Here is a 24,682-nt window from a genome sequence, read left to right as displayed (position 1 = left end):
TATTTTTTTTCTTTCTTTTATTTAGGGAGGATGCCTTATTCACTTGTTTTGTACATTCTCCTCTCTTACTATTGTTTGTTTTTTTTCCCCAAAAAGAAAAGAGAAAAAAGAAAAGAAAAAAGGGAACCTCAAAAAGCTGTAATATAGTTATCACTAGTAAAAATTCCCAATCATGCTTTAGAAATAGAGTAATGTCATAAGCAAAGTTAAGATGACTAACTAATAAACTTCCTCGTTACCATAGAAGTTAGAATCTCATGATTCACGATTTGATTGATATGATTCGTTTTAGTTCCACACCAAATCGATTCAATTCTTACTAGCGAATCTAAAATTTACTAAATTGTTGCCGAATCACTCAATTCACCTCATGAATCTAGCAAATCAATTCGAATCTAACGATCCACATGACTCTACACCTATTGTATCTTGACAGGCCTGACTTGTTTAAAACCCGATTTCTTTTTTTTTAATTGCGCTTTTTTTTTCCTTTGCATGATTACCTTCCATTCTCTTTGCTAAAAAAGAGGAGAAAGTAGAACTCTATGTCTTATGTTGCCTTCACAAAACCATTCTTCATTGTCAAAGTATGGTGCTCTGCCGTTGAGAAAATGGGGCCGAACACACATCGGCTAAGGTGTTACTCATGATTTGTTATGTTATTAAGATTCAAAAGTTGTTTTTTTAGCATTTTATTGAATTATTATTATTTTTTAAAATTCATTTTTTTCCCTTTTGATTCAAGAAATAATATGCATGAAATATATATTTTCTTAAATTGTTGATAAATCCTACAAGTTTATTTTTTTTATTAATTTTCTCAATTCCTTCCCTTGAACAGCATAATTTTCATTTTTTTTAATTAATATTTCTTGACTCATTCCCTAACTTTTCATTTGTTTAGGGAAAGCATACGTATGAAATATGATTTTTTTAATCATCAAGATGTAGATATATTGTACTATTTTGCTTGTTGTTTGAATATATATATATATATGCATGTCATTTAGAGTTGATTTTGAAAGTTTGTACCAAATCTTATGATTCAATTCGACTCTCGATTCTTGATTCCCAAAATTGAAATTTCGACTCATGATTCGAATCTTAATTTGACAACTATGCTTGCTATCAACACTGAAGCCCTTCACATAACCCACATTGTCATTCCTTGGTATGATTTTGCCCCGGTCGTCTACAGTTAAGGTAAAAAAAAAGTGAGACAATGTATAATCATCAATGCAAGCCCTTTGAACATGTAACAAAGCTTTAGGTTGCTTTAACAATAACTGAATAACTGAATAAGAAGTGGGAAAGCAACTCCTATTCGACTTCCTTAACCATCATCAAAGCCCTTCTTTATGCAAGAACCTTATCCAAGAAAGCCAAATTAAATAACTCTTTATCATACGCATTCTCAAAATTTAGCTTAAACACAATTCCCTTCCTTTCTTGACCTTGTGCACCATCAATAACTTCATTGCCAAGTCAAGAATATATATACCTCCAACAAACTCTGCTTGGGATGGGGAAGTAGTAAAATCCAAAACTGCGCATAACCTTCTTAACAACATTTTAGGCAAAATCTTGTGAACACCAGTCACCAAGCTAATCAGTCTAAAATCCCTAAGCTTAATCACACTATCCTCTTAAGCACTAAAGTTATAGAAGTATAATTAATACTCTTGCCTACAACTCCTTTATCATAAAACTCCGGAAAAACCTTCATAAGATCATTCTTAATAACATCTCAACATTTCTGAGCAGAGGTCATTGTGAATCTTTCCAGGCTTATTGCTTCACCACCCTTCATGCAAAAAATTGTATCACTATCCTCCTCAAAAGAAAAAAAACCCTTTCTAGTTACTAAGTCTATAAAGACAGGATTCCATTCCAAACAATCCACAGAGGTCTAAAAATGTTATCCTGAAAATAAGTCCTTAATCTGTATAAAAAATGTTAATCACTTTAGCAATAGCCATTGGATTGTGAACAATGACTCTTTTTTTGGATAAGGAAAGAAAATTTACTAATGTATGAAGAGGATGAGAAAAATCCTCAAAACACAAGGAAAAGAATAACAATAAATTGAAGCTAATACAATTAAAACAAAATTAAGCTAATAGAACCAATCATGCAGGACACTGGAGAAAGCTGCACTGCCAAAGCACCCTGTAGAGAACCCCGGCATGAAAGCATACAAAAAATCTATCCCAAACCAAATCTAAATTTGAACTAGGAAGCATGATCTCGAGAAATGAAAAATCCAGCCATTTCTTTAAGTACCCATATAACCCAGAAAAACTGTGAACCGCCATGATGTTCTCCCATTATTTTGCCTCTGAAAGCCTGTAAAACCATCAACAGTAAAGCTTCCAAAGTCCAAAGAATGAGTACACAAGCTCAACACAGTCCAATAAACAGAAAAAAAGTTTGTTCCATATCCATCAAGCCACAAAGCAATGAAGAAATAAAGGAGCATGATCCTCGCCAGTAGCATAACAAATAATGTGTGGAGAGAGAGAGAGAGAGGGGGAGGGAGAGGGGGAGAGAGAGAGAGTGAGCCATATATTGTGTTCGAATCTGGAGCACATTGTTGGTGTTAACTCTTTTTAGAATGGTCCAGTCACCCACACAAAAGCCTTTGAATTAATTTTAGAGCCTTTTCGTTTTGGAAAATAGTTTTCATTTTCTATTTTAGTTTTCTAAAAAATTACAAAAAAGTTAGCTAATTTTTCATTTTATAACATTTGTATGAAATAAATGAGCAACAATAATTGTTTGTGAAAATAGTTTTATTTTTCATTTCTAATTTTTCAAATAATTACAAAAGTGCCACCTTGTTTTTCAATTTTCCAAATTTATATAAAAGTTGGAAACATATTTCCATTATGTTTTTTAGATTTTATCCCTTTGCATATGGGAGCATAGAATTTAGATCTTGGACTTTAGTTTGTTTGTTGTGATTATTTTGAAATCTAAAAATAAAAAATAAAAAATTTTTTTTTCACATTTAAACAAACTCTTGATTATCTACCTTTTTTAATACAATCCTTGAAAAATTAAAAAATAAGCTAAAATTTATGTAATTCTTTGGAAAACTAAAAATTGGAAAATGGAAAGTGTTTTTCACAACTAAAATGGGCCCTTAGCTTTTCACACTTGCTTAGCAGGGGCAAATGAATCTAAAGTCCGATTTAGATGAAAATAAAAGGATTTATGGGAAAAATCTTTGAAGTATACAAACACCAAATTCTGACCTCCTCACAATAAGAATTCTGAAATTAATCCAACAAATCCAGGAGTGAGTAAGGCTCCTCCATCTCTTAATCATTAAGATTCCTATGAAATTGAAAATCCCAAGAAACATCAGTATTACCAATGGTAAGGAAAGAAGAAATAGGTGTATCAAGATGTAAAGCAAGACTAGAGACGGAAGGAAAGAAATAATGCACAGTAAGATGAAAGACGGAGGGAAAGGCAACTGAAAAACATAATTCCCCAAGCCAGAGGTCTTTCCAGAAAATGAACCCTACTGCCAACTCCGACTTTATATTTGGTATGAGGATAGAAGAAATGAAACTCTAGCTACAATCTTAGCTTCTTACACATTCTACTGCAGGCCAAATTTACTTTTATTACCTTATGGCTAAGAAATTCAATTTCCTAAATAGCCTCTAGAATCTTGATGGACAAAAAAACTAGTGTCATAGTCTCCCTCTTTAACTCACTTCTAACCTTCTCCAGCTTCTGTCTCCAACTAATCTCCTCCCACTTTATTTTTTAAAGGGTCCTTCCCTTCTACACTATCCAACTCTGCAATCTCCCTTAAATTTTGGACTCTTTTCACCCTAAATGCCCCTAAAGCATCCTTATTATGACAACTTTAGTTTATCCTTAAATTTTGATTTCTTCAAAACAAACCCGCCCAACTTAGAACCCCTTGTTCACTTGATGGGGATCAGCATGCCCTACCTATGTATTTTTTAGATGTTGTGACACGTGGACGGGGACTAGGCCATCCTTTCCCATCCTACATCATCACTCCACCAAAAACTGTCGTAATGTTTTTTTTTTGGTTTTTGATAAAGTGATAATTATATTAAAAAGAGAGAATAAATACGAAAGTGGAGGATAAGTTATTCTGCACTGAAGAAAAAACAGCAGCAGTGGAGGGAAAAAACCAAAAGATTGCATCAAAACAAACCAGTTAAGAACAACTCTTCTGTCCCTTTGCAGACGAGTCACTGAAATTTTTTTCGAAAACCATAGGAAAAGACCAATGAGATTCCAGAAACTCGTCCCTACACCATATCGGATTGATGGGAGTAAAAGAGCCCTTATTCCTGTGTTACCCTCCAAAACTTTATTGAAACAAGACAAGCTAGAACTGTACATCATGCGGTCCCAAATTAGGAAAAACATCTTTCCACTCTAATGTAAAGAAAAAAAAATGAACAAAAGGGGGTTCTTGTCTCCTTCCATAAGCAGACCTAGTGAACTGGACTATAGAGAATAGAATCTCTAGAGTCACAATTCCTAGTTAACCCCTCAACCATAGTCCTAGAGCCCCCGAATTCTTATAAGAAATGATACTAGTATTAACTATGCAACTCATATAGATCCTCAAGCTCCTTGTGAAAGGAAGGGGACTAGGGCCATACTCTATCTAAATTGAACCACTGCTTGACCCTCTATCTATTGTCAAAAGAACTAACACAAAAAAGACCTAACAAATTCCATCTTAGAAGTATACCTACTGTCTAAACAATTAAAAGGCCTTTTGAAGCGCCAATAAACACACCTATTTCTTAAAAATTTGCCTTCCAAATACCCCTATGTAAAGAACCACCCATAGATTCCTTGTTAGTTTATTGGCCACAGACAAATTTCTATTGAATCCCTAATAAAACCTCTCTAATTGCTTCCCTTTTATTCTTAGCACCTAACCCTAGCATTCCAATGCCAAGTCTTCATGAGATACCTTTTAGGCCCTCAATTTTACGATCCCTAGCTCCATCATAAATAATGAAAAATTCAAGTCTTTTCACTACTCTCTCTCTCTCTCTCTCTCTCTCTGTCTGCGCATCTCAATTTCCTATAACCGAAAGGCATCTCCTCTCCTCCCTTCTAGGACTCACCAATTTGAGGTCCTAGGTTTTTTGAAGAAAGAGGATGGATCTAAAGTATCTTTCCCACCCTAAAAAGTTCAATGGATAGCATCTCCTTATGAAGTTGAGACAGTCTCATTTGACCGAAAATCATTTGTATCTTATCCAAGCACCATTCTTTTTTGAAATAAAAAGGATCTCTTTTCCTTATTGGGCAGAAAATCAAGGCTTAACACAAACCAACATTAGCGGAATTCCTCCATTTTCGATCAGGGGGCATTACTAATCTTAAAATGAACCAAGAATTTCAGGTTTAGAGCAACATAGAACCTCTCAAAGACATCTGCCTTTTCATTTCATCCTTTTGATTTCTATTGTTACTTCAATTTTACCTCTATAATCTGTCTCTATGGCAAAGGTGATGTTAGAACAAGTAACAGAAGTTAGATATAGAGAGAGAATTAAGAGATGTTGGTAGAGAAGAAGAAGAAGATAACTACAACAGATAATTGTATATCAACTTACATGTCCTCCTTGCCGAAAGGAACTCTGATCCGAAGAGTGGGACTGCAAATCACTCCCGCAAATCAGGTGCGCTATCATTGACATCATCCTTAGTTGAAAGGAACTCTGATATGAAGAGTGGGATTTTCAAATATCACTCTAATAAATCAGGAGTGCTATCTCTGATATCATCCTTATCTTAAAGGAATTTTGCTTTGAAGAGTGGGACTGTAAATATCACTCCAACAAATTATGAGCGCTATCGCTGACGTCATCCTTGGCAAGCCATGTAGCATTTGACTTTGGAAAACCTCTCAACTGAACCTAGTAGCGATGGAATCCACCATGAGGAAACATCATGCATTCATCATCCAAGATAAACTCCACTATTTTCTGTGGTTGAGAAATAGAGGAAGGTTGAGGAGCTGCTGAACTTGCATGAGCACCAAAGGGAAAACCGAGAGGCTCAAAAGTGCCTTGGTAAGATGTCAAATCGTCTATATTAAAAATTGGACTAATGGCCATAATAGGCAAATCAAGTAAATATGCATTAGGTCCAAGTTTCTTAAGGATGAGGAAAGAGCCAATGGCATGAGCATGGAGCTTTTTAAAGAATTTCTAGGGTAGCATTTAGGTCGCATGCGAACCATGACTCTTATCACTTGCATTAAACTCTCTAGCTCTACAATGCAGATTTGCAACAAGTTTATAATCCATATTACTTAACAAGTTTTCACCTAACCTAAACTTGCAACTCATGAAGATGATGAACAAAAGACTTAATAAGCTTAGAAATATAGGCATCTGGCGGCAAAGGAACAAGATCAATGGGTTCACAAGTTTTTAATTGTATACACACTCAAAAGGACTCTTACCTATGGTTTGTTCATAGAATTACTATAAGCAAACTCAACAATCTCTAGCACCAAGTCCCAATTGCCTTGTTTTTCTTCCGCAATACACCTAAGTAGGTCACCAAGGCTATGATTCACAACCTCAGTTTGACCATCTATTTGGGGGTGGCAAGCGGAAGAAAACAGCGAGTCTCACACATTTTCCTGAATTGTCTTCTGAAAGTAGCTAGATAACTTGATATCCCTACAAGATATTATGGAGGTTGGCAGTCCATGCAATTTGAAAACTTCTCTAAAGAACAATTTAGCTGCATGAGGTGCATCAAAGTCGTATTACATGGGATGAAATGTGCCATCTTGGAGAATCTAAACAACAACAATTATGAAATCATGTCCTCAGGCTGTTTTGGGTTGTCCAAGAACAAAATCCATACTTAGGCCTCCCCAAGGTATGTGCGGCAATGGCAGAGTGGTATAAAGCTAGTGTCGTGTCCCTTGGATTTAGCTAATTGACAGGTGCGACACTAAGACACTATCCTAGCAAAATAAAATCTATCCTCGACTAAGGCAATGGTTTTATCCCTCCCTAGGTGACTAGCTAACCCTCTAGCATGCAATCCCCAAACTAAAAGATCTCTAAAAGAAGTATGGGGAATGCATAATCTAGTACCTCTAAATTGTTATCCCTCATGGATGACTACAAAATTTATACGATAATCCTCATTTACCTCTTGAAAATAAGCCCAAAATCATGACAAGTAGAATACTCAATTACTCATCCTTTAGACGATCAAACCCAATGACCTCAGCTCACAAGATATCAAGAATAACTGCCACCCTATGAAGGCCGTTAGCCACTTTATTCTCAACACCAAAACGATGCTCAAGTAAAAGGGTGTACTTGTTGAGGTACACTACCCAACCGGCATGCTTTGCACTTTATTTTTTTTGTGAGGTTAAATATCCCAAAACAAGGTGGTTAGAAAACATTACAAACTCTTGGGGTAACAAGTAGTATCTCCAATGTTGGAGCGATCTCACTACAATGTAGAACTCTTATCATATGTGCTATTTCTATATCTAGCATCTGAGAGTTTTTGATTAAAAAATGCTATAGGGTGCCCTGCTTGACTTAAAACCTCACCTCTACCTACCCCAGAGGCATCACAAGCCACCTCAAATACTTCAATAAAGTTTTGATGCCTAAGTACAGGTGCTTCAATCATCTTCTGTTTGACCTCTCTAAAAGCTTCATCAGCTGATGTGGTCTAGTGAAACTCTCCTTTCTTCAAACATTCAGTGATACGAGCCATGATGGTGCCCAAATGCCTTATGAATCGCCTATAGAAAGTGGCAATTCCATGAGAACTAAAAAACTCAGTAATAGTCCTAGGCTCAGGCCACTCTCTAATGGCTCTAACCTATTCTTGATTAGTGGCTATTCCATGCGTGGAGATCACCAAACCAAGAAAGGGCTCACTAGACTATAAGAAGCTGCACTTCTTAAGATTAGCAGACAACTTTGCTTCTATCAAGGTGAGAAAGACCTCATGAAGATGTATCAAGTGCTCCTCCCTAGTTTTACTTTTGACCTGCATGGGTTTTAATAATGGTAACGTCTGTATAACGATGCAGGTGTGGCTGTCACGGACGTTACGTAATGGGTAACGAACACCACATTTGTGAATTCATTTTTTGCATTAGAAAATCGTGGCTGTTGTGGACGTTACGTAATGGGTAATGAACACCACATTTGTGAATTCATTTTTTGCATTAGAAAACTTCTTAAAACCATATGAATTCACATGTTTTGAGCCCCAAATCCTATATATAATTGTTTAAAATGATTTTTATTAAATTCTTATCAATTTAAATATAACATATACTGCAACTATTAGGTGTCATCTTGGTTGCTTTAGTTGTTATTGGCGAGAAGAAGCATGCATTTGCTAGTACTCACCACTTGATTGATTATAAGTGGAAATTCAAACTAAGAAATCATACATATAAAAAAAATATAAATATAGAATGCCATTCTTTTGTACTTTTTAGTTTTAATGGAATTTTTGTTATCCCAAATGAAATATAGAATACTCATACGTTAACCAAGTACAAAAATGGATAAAATAGAGAGTATTTTAGCCTCCAAACTAGGTGTGAGAAAAAAAAATTGAAAAAAACTTAGAATATGAACATATGTAATGTAATGAGAGAAAAAGAAAAAGTTTGGTCTATTTGAATGGTGGTTATTACAAAAGTGCATACTAAGTGTCAAGGAAAATAAACCAAAAATGTGTTTTTTTTTTTTGTTTAACTAAAAAAACCACTAACTAAATAAACCAACTTAAATTGAGTTTCTAAGCTTCAAGAAAGGGAAAAGAGAGGGGAAAATGCAAAAAAAGACTCAAAAACTTGTTTTTAGTCATTCACAACTAATTTGACACTATAATGGCTTGTAACGGCTATAACAACTGTTATGGTACTATAACAAACCATAACGGTCGTTTTGGTTGTGAATTAGACGACCTCCAACTTATCAACCTATAGTAGTCTTGGAAGCCATCAATACTGTTACATAACATTCGGAATGGACGTTATGCACTGATATTTAAAGTATGCCAGTATATCTTTGAAGTAGACCACTAGGAACAGTCCTATGAATGGTTACATGACGTATCATAACCTCATAAAAGTTTAGGGGGCATTGGAGAGTCCAAAAGCCACGACCAACCACTCAAATAAATATCCTAGGTCTTAAAGGCCGTGTTCCACTCATCTCTTGGTCTAATTCTAGTATGGTGGTACCATTGCATAGGTCAATCTTAAGTGCTAACTAAAGGCAACTAACATGTCTAGTATATCTTAGTTTCTACGGATAGGGAACCTATACTTAATGGTGATTTTTTTTATGACTTTGCTATCCATACACATCCTCCAAGACCCATCCTGTTTCAGAGTTAGAAGAGCTTGTACTGCACAAGGACTAAGGCTATGTCTCACAAAGCCCTTGTCATAGAGTTTTCCTACCTACCTATTTAATTTAGCATGCTCTTCAGTGTTGATCCAGTGATGTTGCCAATTAAGTAATTGTGACCTGGAATGAGATTTATGGCATGCTGAATGTCTCGCATAGGTGTTAGCTCACTAGGTAATTTACTGGGAACAACATCAGAGAACTCAACTACCACCTATCCTTCCTTAGGTGGGTAGTCATATGAAAACTCTTGATCCTTAGAAGGAACCTCTTGAGTGATGATTGCTAGAATGTGCCTATTTTCTAGGCTCTCTTGCTTAAAAGCCCAATGATCAAGCAAGTGAATGCTCCTTTGAACTGGGAATTGAAGGGCTCTCTTGTTCCTTAGGTTAGGATCCTTGGAAGTGGGCTTGGTATGGGTCAAGATGATATTCTTATCTTTGTTCCTAAACACACTAGCATTTTCCCTAACAAGATTGGTTATATCATATTGAATAACCATGGTTGCCCAAACAAGACACATACCGCATCCAGCATCCATCAGGAGTACATCACAATAGACCCTATCCTTATAATCTTCCATTGGATGGATGATAGGTACCTCTTGGTAATTGGTAGATAAGTAGATCTGTGTTGTCTACCCAATTCATCTTCAAAGGATGAGGTGTGGCTCTCCTTTATGGTTCAATCTTCTTAGAGCAGCCTTGGATATCACATTCATGCTACTACCCCCCCTAGATGTCCTATCTCTACAACGAATGAAAGTGTGGAAAGTAGTGGTCCATTTCCAGTTCTCACTATCCATGGTAGTGGATAAGACACACCTAACCACACTCCACGCTAACATGGCAGTCATCCTCTTCAAAATCATCAACAAGCTCACCCTCATCTCTATAGTTCTCGACAACATCGACAACCAAATCTTCATAATTAGGCTGGTCTTCAATTTCATGCTCTAAAGCTTAGTCTCGTTGGGGACAATGGGTAGCAATGTGACCTCTAGCATGACAAAGATGACACTGCACAGATAAGCTACTAGCTTGAGGAATACTAGGGCCACTAGAGTGAACAACATGATGTGATTCTATTTGCTTTGTAGAACTCTCTTTAGGGGTAGACTGAGGGACAATAGACCTAGACTAAGGAAAATGATTTGGAATGACGAGACTCACTTGAGGTGAAGACCTATGGGAGATCTTGAGGTAATTTTTGATGGCAAGAGCTTTTTGATAAGCTGCCTCTAAAGACTCTGAGCATCAACTCCTCAAGTCGATCAATGTGGTTGTGCTACAGTAGTGGTCTGTTTATGGTGCAAAGGCTCACTGAACAATTGGCTCTTATAGGAAGGAGAAATGCGCTTATCTTTCAATTGTTGTCTCATCACTTCCAATTGGGTAATAGATGGTTCATCCAATTGTTCCAGGGCTCGTTGCACAGATTTCCAATACTTCTTTGCTTGGTTTTACAAGTTTCATTTTGGCAACTGAATTTTGTCCTCGCCACATATACGGTACTAGATAAAGAAAGCCTCCATCTCTGCTAGCTAATCTGAAAAGGAGCTTGGGTCAAATTTTCAATCATAGGCACACACATCTACCTTGACCCTTCAATAGTCCTCCCAACCTTGCCTAGGGGAATGTGGAGCATGCCTAGGGTTAGATTGCCTACATAATTAAAATCCTCAAAGTTACCTTCTCGAACCTAGATTCTAGATTGACCTGATGCTGGAGGGGTGTAACTGATCTACCAGTCTGTTTTTGAGCTTAATTCATATTGTTGTTAAGTGCTAGAGGAATTTCTGGAGTAGGAAGAATACCCTGGGCTGACCCTACTGAATGTGAGGACCCATTAGGGTGTCTAACTGATGGTTCTATGCCTTCTACAATAGGGCATTTACCTAAAACTTCATGACTTGGACAAACTGTTGTGTAAGGTGCTCAAATTTTTAGTCCATTGACTGTTAAGAGTGTCTATTTGGTTAGAATGATTGGGTATCATTTGGTGCAAGTTCAGTGGGATTGTTTTAAATGTCTTTTTTGGTAACCATGGCTAATGTAATATGGTGAGATAAAGCTGAAGAAGACTAATCTGGGCTATCAGTGATATGGATCCTAAAATTACTACAAGGCTTACACATGAAGCTATTGAACATAATGCATATGAATTGACATGGTTTCACATGACATGGCAACAGGGATCCCTAAACTAGGTATGGGAATGAACAAGGATTCAAATATGAATAAGCTAGGGGAATTTACAATACAATGGGAAGATATATATTTTTTTAATGGTGACAAGAAACTTGGAATTATGCAATCACAAATTTTCCCTAATCATACAAACGTTAGTCAAGAAAATGTGAGAATTCGGTACCTCAACAGAAATTGTGAGCAAAAATTGAGCTGACCATCAAATTCTTAAGGTGAGTTGAGCAGTTTCTCAACTCCCTATTCTCAAATCCTCAAGTAACAGCCTTCAAACAGCAGGTGGGCCTCAATCTGAATGCTGGCAAGGCTACAAAATTTGAAATTTACTTTGGTAGTCCAAGATTTGGTTGAATTTGTCCTTAGAAATGTGAACCAAGCTTGAAAAATTCAGTTTTCACTCAGAAAGCTTCAGAAAGTCCAAATGCTTGAAGCTGGGAGCTGTATCTTTTGAGTCTGGGCAATGGGGAAGTTCAGCACGTCCCTCACTCAGGCGGCTAGTGCGTGGGGTGTGTGAGCCGCTCACAAGGGTCCTCTGGTGATGCTGTTCCAGCTTGTGGCAGATTGAGGGGTGGGGGTTCAAGTGAGGGTGGCGGTGCATCAAGAAAATTGCAGGAAGTTGGAGATTCAGAGGTTAGTCAGCTGGGATAGAGATCAAGGGCATGACTTTAATTTTCTGGAAAGTTGCAGGTGAATGGTGCTTGCAATTTTAGAATGACTGCATGGTGATCAGGGCTTGCTCTGATGCCAATTTGATGTAGGGCAAGTAATAGAATTTAGATATAGAGAGAGAATTGAAAGAATTAGATAGAAAAGTAGAATAAGAGAAGCAGCAGCAGCAGCAGGACAGAAGAAGCGAAGGTCAAAAATAGAGGAAGAACAGCGCAAAGATGAGAGAGGAAGAAGAAGAAACCCATGGGGAGAGAGACAAAGAGGAAACTGCAGCAATCTGAATTCAAAATGATAACTGTACGTCAACTTGCATGTCTGGCCCTTAAACCACTACAACTACTAACACATATTTACAAAAATTATCCAACTAAACACATAATTACAAAATATTGAAGGTCTCGACCAAATAATTGGAAGAGGTCTTCATACAAACACTATTTCCTAAACCTTCGTCTAAAATTCGTGTGCTGAATGGGGGACCTGTAGGATGTAGATGGTCCTCCATCAAAATGTGATGAGCCATGAAGGATCTTTAATGTCCTTTCCTTTGTTTTAGTTGAATACACACCCAGCAACACCTCCATCGTCTGTAGAAGCACCACCAACTGGCTTCTTCATCTCTTCTGAAATCCCGATGAACTGATTACCCTTGTTTCAAAGTTTTCCAACAGAGTGGAGATGCACATTCTCATTCAACACAAGTCATGGCCAGTGAAATAACCTGAAATTCTAAAGTCCTCATCTGTGGATCATCACTCTGTTCAGTAACAAAATTTTTTCAGTTGTCTAGCGATCCATCAATATTCCACTTCGGACACCTTGATGAAAGATGATCCTTTTCTAGCAAACTCAACAATATGAAGTGTGATGTTACTATCCCTTGATAACTTGAAATTAATGATGTTCTTGTTGAGCACTATTGTTCAACAAGACCCAATCTTTGACGAAAGAAGTATGGAGCCATACATACCTCCTCATTTCTAAATGAAGAGATTGAGCAATGTATCCCAAGATATCCAACACTTGCCCTCATGATTGATCCTTTACACATAAAAGAAGAGTTGCAATATAACATGTGTAGTGGGAACATCAACGGCGATCTCAAGACTTCAACTTGGGACCCCTGGAACCTATGCTTTAGTACCATGTTATCCTAAGCTAGATGTTGTTAATTTCCAGTTTGACTTACCTCTATATGTGAGGACATGCATGTGTGGGGATTGGGGAAGTCTTAAAGCTTGGTGCCTTGATATAGGTTGTCGGGGCAATCTTGCACCGTAAGCTTTTAGGCCAAAGGATGACTTAAATTTTACATTAAAAATTAATGAATTTGATTCCTTCTTATGTTGTATTCTTCTCTAAAGAGACATGGCTTTTTAAATGTTTTTGCTGCTATATTACTTTCAGTTGGTTTTACTTTTGGTGATGACCTATATAAATATGTATGTGTATATATGTGTTATATATATATATATGTGTGTGTGTGTTTGTGTTTGTGTGTGCTCAGTCCATCGAATTCTGTTGATGATATTTAATTTAATTGCAGTTCATTGGCACCCCTCATTGGATGGCTCCAGAAGTTATTCAGGAGAGTCGTTATGATGGAAAGGTATTGCATTTTTGGATGTCTTGCATGGATTTAATTCCCTAGAGTCTTTTGTCACTTTTTTTGACCTCTTTTTCTGTGTTCTCTGATAATGTTTCTCGACAAAATATTATGTAATTTTGTTAGAATAAAGTGGTATGTGGTGTGGATAATTGTTGGAGTTCACATTTATTCCCATGCTTTCATAATTTCCATGTAGCACTTGTAGCACTTGGGGGAAAAAAGTTGTCTTAGATGTATGTGCGTGTGTGTGCGTGTTGGGTGGTTGTGGTAGCTTGCTTAAGGGCCAGGTAAGTCAGAATCATAATGAAGAGTTGGGAGTACAAGGTGCTGAGGGAACTATATTGCAGATGGGTTATCTAGTGTGGGAAAAAATGGTGGAAATAAGTCTCTTGGTGCTGCAAAGAAATCTGATTAGGCTGGGCCTACTAAGGTTTATACTTGTTAGGCGGCAATGCAGGCAGGGATTGGGATGAAGAACTTGTTGACCACAAAATCTTTTAAAAAATTTACACTGAAGACAATTTGTTACACTTTGGAAAATATCTTAAAGAATAATTGTTGGAGAAGTTTAGTAAGGAGGTTGTCTTAAGGGAAAGAAGAAATGGGGCAATGAGTATGATAATGGGAGTGATTTGATATTGAATTTTCTTGTCATGGTGGTTTTATTGTCATATTTTGGTTTTTTTTTTTTTGTTTTTTTTTGCTTTTTCGTTTTTAAATGTATGACATGGGGTTTTGTGATTCCTTTGATTCAGTTGGCAATATGTCTCATGTTTTAGCGACTCTGCTTGAAGAGGATAATGGCATGAGACTATGGGCTAATAGCAGCTTGTGAATGATCAGATTAGGGATGATATTTTGCCTACCTTGGTCCCCCTTGTGGTGGAGATCAATGGGAAGGATATTTGAAGCTCAACAATTGATGTATATGGTCAATGCAAGCTAGCAAATTTGAAGTGTGCAATGAACTATGATGGAAAGGGTTTACAAAGGGGTTTTCTGATTTAGTAGGTGTTGGGTTTTCTTCTTCCTTTTTTTTTCATATTTTTTTTTATTTTTTACTTTTGTTTTTTCTTTTGGCGACCTTTTATCCTCCTTTGGATTGTAATTCTTTTTTTTCTCTCTCTCTTAATACATTTCTTTTTTCACCTGCATGCCTGCATACAGACACATGCATATAACTACTATTAATAAAGGAAGCTGTGGTTGTTTTCAATCTGTTTTTTTACCTATATTACTGCAAAACAATTGTTCTAATTTCATAAATTCATACTTAAAATAAAAATTAGATGATGGGTAGATTAGTGAATTGACAAACATATACATAACTGCATGGGTAAATGTTTTCCTCTTTTTTTTTTTTTTTTTCCATTTTTTAAAAGCATTTTATTGCACACTTTTCTTGCCATGACTACTGAAAACTCCAACCTATAAACCAGAGGACAGGCATTGTGCCTTGAAGACATTTATGGTTGCTCAGCAGGAATATGGCTGCCGTAATAATGCAAGAAATAGAAGTGTGAATTGCTTGTTTTGTAGATTGAATATTATCTTAATGTGTGGTATGGGATGTGCGAATATCATGTTTTTTTGTGAATGAGGTGTTGTTGGTGTCTTCTCCCCTTTCTCTCAAGACAAGGAAAAAATTACAATTGCTGCCTTGAGGAAGAAGTATTTACACTTCTATAACTTATTTATGGCCTTGGCAATGAGTTGCTGTAAGGGTTTGAAATTTTGTTTTGAAGATGAGATTTTGCCAAAAAAATTGAAATTTATTAGGCCTTGTTGTCGCCTAATGTGTGTGTCCTTCAATTTAAATTTTAAGAGTGGGGAGACTTGTTCACATTTGTTCTTACATGTTTACTTCCCTTGGGCTCCTTGGAGTAGTTTGTTTGGTATTTTTGGTGACAGTTCGATTTCTCCTCTTGTTTGGAGCTTCCTTGAGCTATTTTGTTTAGGGGGTTTGGGAAGGTAGGAGAGATAGGCTTTGTGGTGGTGTTTGATTGTGACTATTATTTGGTGTATTTGGGTGTAAAGAAATGCCAGAATTTTTAAGGGTGTGCCTACTTCTCTTAAATTGCTTCGGAGTAGAATGGTGTTTCTTGTGTCCTTATGGTGTTCTGTGAATGGCTTGCTTCGGCATATATATATATATATATATGTGTGTGTGTGTGTGCGTGTGCGCGTGTGTGGGGCAGATTTATAGCTGGATTGGATTACTTTGTTCCATTAGAGCTGTGTTGTAATTATTTATATATTTGCTTAATTTTTATCTTGCTGTTTTCCTTGTGCAATGGGAGGGTATCTTATTCTCCCTGTTTCTATTTTCATCTTTTTGTTGTATTCTTCCTTTTCATTCTTTCTCTAATATGATTCTTTTGTTTATCGAATAAAAATTGCACATGAAAGAGTAAAATTTTTTATATGTAAGGAAACATGTGATCGCACTTGGACACATAAATCAGAACTTAATAGAATGCAAAAGTTAGATCAGAAAATAATGAATTAAATATTTCAGAAGTCCATAAAATGGTTCTCATGGCAAGGTGATGGTTGTAGTGCTGTGCACTGGGCATCATGTGCACCAAAACTTTTGACATCATGGACAAAAAGACCAAAAGTTGTTTTATTTCACATTAAAGATGTGAATAGGGCAAGTAGAAGTTCATAGTGTAATGCAATAACAGCAAAACCTCTAGTCCTGCTGTTGGATTGGCTATTTGAATCCTTTTTTGTGCATCTTCTAAAAGATCTCCACAAAAAAAATAGCAAGAGGGAATGCATAACTTAAGGCTTTTGCATTTGACTGAATAGGTCAAGAGAATGAGTAGGGTGAATTTGCACTTGGAGGATTAATTCAAATTCACTGTTTGGACTTGTTCTGAAGGGAATGTAATTGAATTTGAGTGAAATTTCCTCATGAATTTGAAAAGACATATTTTGAAATCACTCACGGGGCCATTTATTTCTAGCCAAAACTTTTTTGATGACTCTGAAGTTCTAATTAACCCACACTTATATCTTCTCTATGACTTGAATCAGTCTCTGGTGGTAGGAACAACTAGACATGTGTTGTAACAACTAACAACACAGAACAGAAGCCAGTGGCCAGGGCACTGAAGGAATTGATTCCTAGAGAGCGATGCTATCAGTGCTGCTACATCATAAACACTGGTGGTTCTCCCGCTTTGCCACCTGATGCTCTTTTAGTGATCTTGCTTTTGCATTCCACTTCTGCTACCAAATTACCTTAGTAACATTGCAAGAAATATGAGGGGGATGGCAATTTTGCAATTGGATACAGCACTGATCAGCAGCATATGTGGATGCCTTTTTGATGGCTTGATGCCTTAGTGTTGCTTGACTGAAAAGTAGTGGTTGGTGCTGGCTGGCAAGTTGGTAGGACGAACTCATGGTGCTGTAGGCATGAGGCTAGTTCTTCTTCAAGATTTAGGCCTGGGCCCTGTATTAGCTAAGCTTTTGTTTGTTTCATTTTTTCCCCAATTTAATGCAATGAATTAGGACGACTTTTGAATTTTTTAAATAAATATTCTTAAAATTCAGTCCTTGTAGACAGTACCCAAAACAATGAATTTGTAAAGAGGTGATGCAGAGGTGATTCAGTCCTTGTAAACAGTACACAAATTAATATTCTGATTTCTATTTCAAATTCAAGAATTTTAAATACATGAAGTTTGACATACAGAGGTGATGCAGGATAGATGTTAGAATATATAGATATAGATATAGATATATGTGGGAAAACCATGTATAATTAGTTAGCTATTTTAAGATATTCTTTTAATAACAGATTGTATTCTTAGAATTAGGCCTGTACAGCTAAGTTTCCTATTATGTTAGGGTGTCCTATAAATCATGGGATTTCCTATTCTGTTAGGGTGTCCCATAAATCAAGGGATTTGATTTATTAATTTACTTTTTAGGAATGCTAGGATTGTTGTACATATTCACATGTAATGTTCAGATCAACAGATAACTCTTTTCAATTTTCAACATGGTATCAGAGCTGGTTACTAGGAGGTCCTGGGTTCTAGTCTTGTTGCCCGAAATTTAAAAAATAAATAAATATTGCATTCCTTATTATGGGTGCTATTTATCATGTGTTTATCTCTCCACGTGTTGTTGGGCTGCATGTGCGGGGGAGTGTTAAAGCTTGATATACATTGTTGGCCGACAACCTAACAACTTAAGCTTGTAGGTAAAGTGGTAATCTAACATTGTTGAAAATTGAAGAGAGTTATCTATTGATCTGAACATTACATGTGAATATATACAACAATCCTAGCATTCCTAACAAGTAAATTAATATATCAAATCCCATGATTTATGGGACACCCTTACAGAATAGGAAATCCCATGATTTATGGGACACCCTAACATAATAGGAAACTTAGCTGTATAGGCCTAATTCTAAGGATACAATTTGTTATTAAAAGAATATCCTAAAATAGTTAACTAATTATACACGGTTTTCCCACACTCCCCCTCAAGCTAGTGAATAGGTATTCTCCATTCCTAGCTTGGAAACAATAGTTTGGAAAACAGAGCTACTCAACCCTTTGGCAAGGACATTAGCAGCTGACCATGTGTAGACACGTAAGGTGTACAAATCAATCCCCTCTCCAACTTTTCCTTGATAAAGTGTCTGTCAACTTCAATGTGCTTCGTTCGGTCATGTTGTATTGGGTTATGAGCTATGCTGATTGCAGATTTGTTGTCACAATAAAGTCTCATAGGGCCATCCCACTTATTCTTCAAATCTTCAAGGATGATCTTCAGCCAAAGTAGTTCACACACACCTTGAGCCATTGCCTGGAATTCAGCCTCTGCACTCGACCGAGCTACCACACTTTGTTTTTTACTTCTCCATGTCATAAGATTCCCACCGAAAAAGGTGCAGTATCCAGAGGTTGATTTTCTATCAACAATTGATCCAGCATAATCTACATCAGTGTATGCCTCAAGTATCAATCCTCCATTTCTTCTGAACATGATACCTTTCCCTGGTGTTCCCTTGAGATACTGTAGCACTCTCTGTGGGCTGCTTGTAAATGAACTTCCTTTCGGCTATGCATAAAATGACTAATCACACTCACTGCATATGCTATATTTGGCAGTGTGTGAGACAAATAAATGAGTCTTCCTACCAGGCGTTGATACGTTTTTCTGTCTACTGCGACATCCTCCTTAGCTTTTCCAAGTTTAAGATTAGAATCCATGGGAGTACTTGCTAGTTTGCATGCTGTCTTGCCAGTTTCCTTGAGAAGATCTGTGACATACTTTTGTTGAGAGATAAAAATTTCCTACCTAGAATGAGCAACCTCAATCCTGAGAAAATACTTCAATTTCCCTACCCTAACGCTTTAATCTCAAACTCTTTAGCCAAATATTGACTTAAGACCTGTTTCTCCTTAGCATCATCTCCTGTCACTATTATGTCATCAACATACACTAGAAGGACTATAACTCCTCCTGAAGGAGAGTGTTTAATGAACAATGTGTGATCCCCTTGACTTTGTTTGTATCTCATAGTCAACATAACTCTTGCAAATATCCCAAACCATGCTCATGGTGATTGCTTAAGGCCATACAATGCCCTTTTTAATTTACACACAGTGTGAGCAGCCAAATTCTTCCCATATCCCGGTGGAACCTACATATAAATCTCTTCCTCTAGTTCCCCATGTAAGAAAGCATTCTTGACATCAAATTGTTGCAACTCCCAACCATAGTTAGCTGCTAGTGATAATAATACTCTAACCGTGTTCATCTTTGCAATAGGAGCAAAGGTCTCTAAATAATCAATCCTATAAGTTTGGGTATACCCCTTGGCTACCAACCGCGCCTTGTATCTCTCAATTGACCCATCTACCTTATACTTCACCGTATATGCCCACTTACAACCCACTGGTTTCTTTCCTTCCTGTAACTTCACCAACTCCCAAGTCTTGTTCTTTTCCAACGCCTCCATCTCCACATTCATAGCTTGTCTCCATTTTCCATTGGTCAAAGCCTCAGATAATGTGGTAGGAATGGTGATGGTATTTAGGCTTACAAGAAAGGCTCTATGGGTTGGTGAAAAATTCTTAAACGACAAAAAATGTGCAAAAGGGTGCAATGGTCGCTTTGGGCATTTTTGAGTTCCTTTTCTAATGGCAGTTGGAAGGTCCTGGTCATCATTATCAACATGGGATTCAGTTTCATCTTGCAATGGATGGTTAACAATTGTTATCTCATTCAAACGATTTGAGTTGTACTCTTGGACCTGCATTGGTTCAGGAACAACCATCTTCCTTCTTGCGAACACCTTGCCAAATATGGTATTTTTAGGAGCAGAATAGGTCTTTTCTTTGGGTTCATTTGGTGTTTCAGGAACAGGTTCAAAAGAACTCTTAGGTACATGGTTGGAACAAGATGAACAAGGAGGTACAGGTATAGGGTTCGAGGTTTTAGACATAGGAATTGATGGCAAATCTAGCAAAAAATCTTCCTTATCTTCCCCTGAAGATAAGGATTAGTGAAATAAGACTCTTGTTCATTGAACGTAACATCCACCGAGACAGAATTTTTTTGATGGAGGGTGGTAACACTTATATCCTTTTTGAGTCGAAGAATAGCCCACAAAGACACATTTTAGAGCCCTCGGATCTAATTTCCCCTTGTTGTGGCTATGAACATGGACAAATGACACACCTAAAAATCTTAGGAACAAGGTTGTTTGTAGTGGTTAGGTCTGGGTAGAATGTGGAAAGTATGTCCATAGGACTCTTGAAACCCAAGACTCTTGAAGGCAAATGATTTATCAGATGAGTGGCTGTTAGAACTGCTTCTCCCCAAAAAACCTTAGACACATTTTTTTGAAACAACAAAGCTCTGGTTTTTTCAAGGAGATGGCCATTTTTCCTCTCTACTACCCCGTTTTGCTGTGGGGTATTGACACAAGATGACTCATGTACTATTCCTTCTGTTTGAAAATATGGGTAAGAATTTGATTGAAATAGTCCCTAGCATTATCTAATCTAAACCTTTTGATATTGACCCCAAATTGGTTTTTGATCATGCAATAGAAATTTGGGAACACAATACTAACATTAGACTTATGTTTAAGCAGGAAAATCTAGGTAACACGAGTGCAATCATCAATGAAAGAAACAAACGATCTCGCCCCAGAAACATTAGAAACAGTAGATGGACCCCAAATATCACTGTGAATAAGATAGAAAGGAATTGACCTTCGTTTGTAACTAATTGGAAAAGGTACACGCTTGGTTTAGCAAGTTCACATACCTCACACTGAAAGTTTTCAACATCTAAATCCTTAAACAAGGAAGGAAACATAACTTTAATAACCCTAAACAATGATTGTCCAAGTCGGCAATGATGAAGTAAAATTTTTTCTTTATTGGATAAGACAAACTTTGACATAAAGGAAGAAGATAATCTGTCCTTGGTCATGGTGCAACTGACTTTGTGTTTCAAGATAGTAGAGGCTATTCCTTTCCCTAGCACGTCCAGTCATCTTCCTGAATCCTTGTCTTGAAATATACAATTACTATTGTCAAAAATCACATTACAACATAAATCTTGAGTGAGTTCATGTATAGAGACCAGATTTGTGGATAATTTATGAACATGAAGGACATTTTTCAAAGTTACTGATGGTCTTATTTTCACCTCCCCAAAACCAGCTGCATTGGTCAAGGATCCATCTGCTGTGGCTATTTTCCTATTGCTTGGGCATGGAGTATAGGTTGAAAAAATATTGGATAAATGGGTCATATGATCGGTTGCTCCTGAGTCCATGACCCAGGAGTTGGTAAAGGTTTTATCTGAGACATTTAATCCTCACCTGAATTTGCCAAAGAACAAGTACCTGGAGATCCTTCAGGTTTTCCAAGACTGTTGATAAGTGATCTCAGCCTCTCAATCTCTTCTTGGTTGAAACTACTCAGCTCCTGTGATGTCAATTCACCTTGTGGTCCTGCAGCCATGTGGACTTGTCCATTGTTCCGTGGTTGTCCTCGTTTTTGGCCCCATTCTCGGCTTGGAGGCTTTTCATGAAGTTTCAAGCATTTTTCACGGGTGTGATGAGACTTTTTGCAGTAAGTGCACCATAATCCGTCACGATTTTGGGCTTTCAGCTGGCCACCTTTTTCTCCTTCAAGTGTTGCTCCTCTCTCCTTTTTCTCCTTCATGAAGTTTCAAGCATTCTCCTACTTGTTGGGGTCGGATTACCTCTTCTGATTGGGCTATAGTAGTAGTCTCCACGATTTCTGACATCTTGAAGGCTTGAACAATCAGCTAATCAATGATGATGTCAGCCGGAAGCAGAAATGATGATGACGACTGGGCAAAAGTGATACCCATAGAGAAAAATTGGCAATGAAGGCAAACAGAAGTTTTTAAGGCTTTGATGAAACAAGCCCTGTTTGGCAGAAACAGAGGTGCATGGGCTCAAAAAATAGAGTAGAACAGAGGACTGCAAAGACGGGAAGAAACCAGCAATGAAGGCTGGAAATATCAACGATGAAAGCTAGAAAAAAATTGAAACCCTAAGGAGCCTAATTTGGCTCCGATACCATGTTAGATTACCACTTTACCTAAAAGCTTAAGCTGTTAGGTTGTGGGCCAACAATGTATATCAAGCTTTAACAATATATGTAGATAGATAGATTGATTAATTGATAGATAGAATTATGAGAATTAGAAGAAGAAGAGGGAGAAGAAGAAGAAGATAGGAAGGAGAGAAGAAGAAAAGCAGCAGCAGCAGTGGGAAGAACAGAACAGAATAGAGGTGAGAGACAGAATCAGAAGAGAGAAGAGAAGGAAGAAGGAGAAGAGAGGAGGAGGAAGAAGAAGAAGAGGAAGAAGAACAGCAGAGCCTGCACGCTCTTGCGAGAGGGGGAGGGAAACTGCAATCTGATTCAAACAATAACTTGCATGTCCAGCACTTATACCCACTACTAACTAGAACACATATTTACATAAAGGTGCCAATAAAACGATAAATTACAAAATAACCCTACACTACTAAAATGCACAAAAGAAACCTAAATTGACTAAACTTATAAAATAACAAGACTTTCCCCCCAAAATAAAATCTAAAAAACTTGATACAATATGCACATCTAAAATCCTCCATTGGTGGTTCTCCATCAAGAGGTCAAATGCAAATTTGCATTTCACAACGCAATCTAAAGTGAAATAAATGCCGCCAAAGTCTTTAGACAAATCTATCGTTCACCAAAAGGCCCAATCAATTTGCTCCACACACACATTAGGAAAAGATGGTAGTGTGACTTGTGTATCCGAATGCCATTGCATTAAAGAAGGATTTAGTAGGCCTCCTGACCTCCAACACTTTGTTGGTGTTGACTCTATTAAGGACCACTGCCGAATAGAGGCCCTAACTGGAAAACTTTAGGTTTTGATGCAGCTTGCTGAGGGAGGAGTAGGCTTTTGTGGTTGGATTAAGTGAAAGCAAGGATTTGCACGAGTAAACCCTGGAACTCCACAGGCTACTAGCATGTGTAGAAAAGGACTGAAAAGTGTCTTGTGAAGTTTTGAAGCCAGTAAGAATGATTTTCAGCCTCCTTGTTGCTGAGATCCTTTTCTGTTCCCTAATCAGCAAATAAAATCTTACTAAAAGGGCATCAAGGGGATGCAAACTGAGTACAACAAAGACAAAAAAAGGATCACCCATGCTGCAGGTTGCACAAAAATCAAGAATTACAAGAATATCATTCAGAAACAGCCCTTCTGTGCCAGCTCATAACAGTGACAACCTACAGATCTTTACGAATGGGCATAGCGAACCTTTGAAGGCTCTTCTATTTCTTGCCTTCCAAACAAATAAAAAATGACGAGGGGGATGAGGGTCAAAACTTTCCTCCTCTTTAGTGGCTTGGATACCTTTCCAAGCCCATAACTCCTCTCCCACAGTGTTGCTGCTGCCTGGTCAAGGAAAAGGCCATGTGCCAAAGTTTTGTTTGTCCAAGTCTATTGCACTCAAGATGGGGTGAGGGCCCTCCGCGGCGCGGGGGGGGGGGGGGGGTGGTGGTGGTGGGTTTGAATTGGGTATTTCAAAGTTTAAAAAAATTTTTAGAATCAAGTATGTGAAAATCAAATCAGACACCAGACAATCACAAGGAAAGGTGAACACAAAGTTTATTGTGGTTTGGTCAACCCTGACCTACATCCACTTTCCAAGCAATTTGCTTGAGATTTTACTATAATTAATTGATCAACTACAACTGTGCAAACCTTGTACTTAGAATGACCTATCCTTACAAGATGTGGTGGAAGGGGCGGGGGTTTGAATTGGGTGTTTCAAAGTTTTGAAAAATTTTGAGAATCTATATGTGAAATTAAAATCAGACACCATGCAATCATGAAGAAAGAGAACACATGAAATTAGTGGTTAGGCCAACTTTCACCTACATCCAACTCCCCAGGGAATTTTCTTGAGATTTGAGTATAATTAGTTGGTCAAGTACAACTGTGCAGAACTTCCACTTAGGTCAACCTATCCTTACAATAATAAGTTATTCACCTATCTTTGACTAAAAAGCCTCAAAGTTGTGCTATCAAGCACTTTGAACAGCTTATCCTTCTCTTGGGTAAACTACCCACTATAGTGCGTTTACAAGTAATGAAAAAACAATCTCAAGATCTTTTCTAGTTCACCCACAATCACACTCGGCCTATGTGAGATGACTTACAACCAGAAAATAATA

The 24,682-nt window shown here is 37.4% G+C and overlaps 1 protein-coding gene across 1 annotated transcript in view; it reads left to right on the top strand.

Annotated features, from left to right (window-relative positions):
* Positions 1-24,682, top strand: part of LOC131153384 (serine/threonine-protein kinase 1) — an 86,482-nt gene that overhangs the window by 23,350 nt on the left and 38,450 nt on the right. The window contains exon 7 of the mRNA XM_058105657.1: positions 13,863-13,925. Coding sequence (XP_057961640.1) covers positions 13,863-13,925 — 63 coding nt within the window. The remainder of the gene's footprint in view (positions 1-13,862; positions 13,926-24,682) is intronic.

The sequence above is a fragment of the Malania oleifera genome, chromosome 4 (genome assembly GCF_029873635.1).
Source record: "Malania oleifera isolate guangnan ecotype guangnan chromosome 4, ASM2987363v1, whole genome shotgun sequence".
Taxonomy (NCBI): domain Eukaryota; kingdom Viridiplantae; phylum Streptophyta; class Magnoliopsida; order Santalales; family Ximeniaceae; genus Malania; species Malania oleifera.
This window is presented reverse-complemented; position numbering and strand designations above follow the sequence as displayed.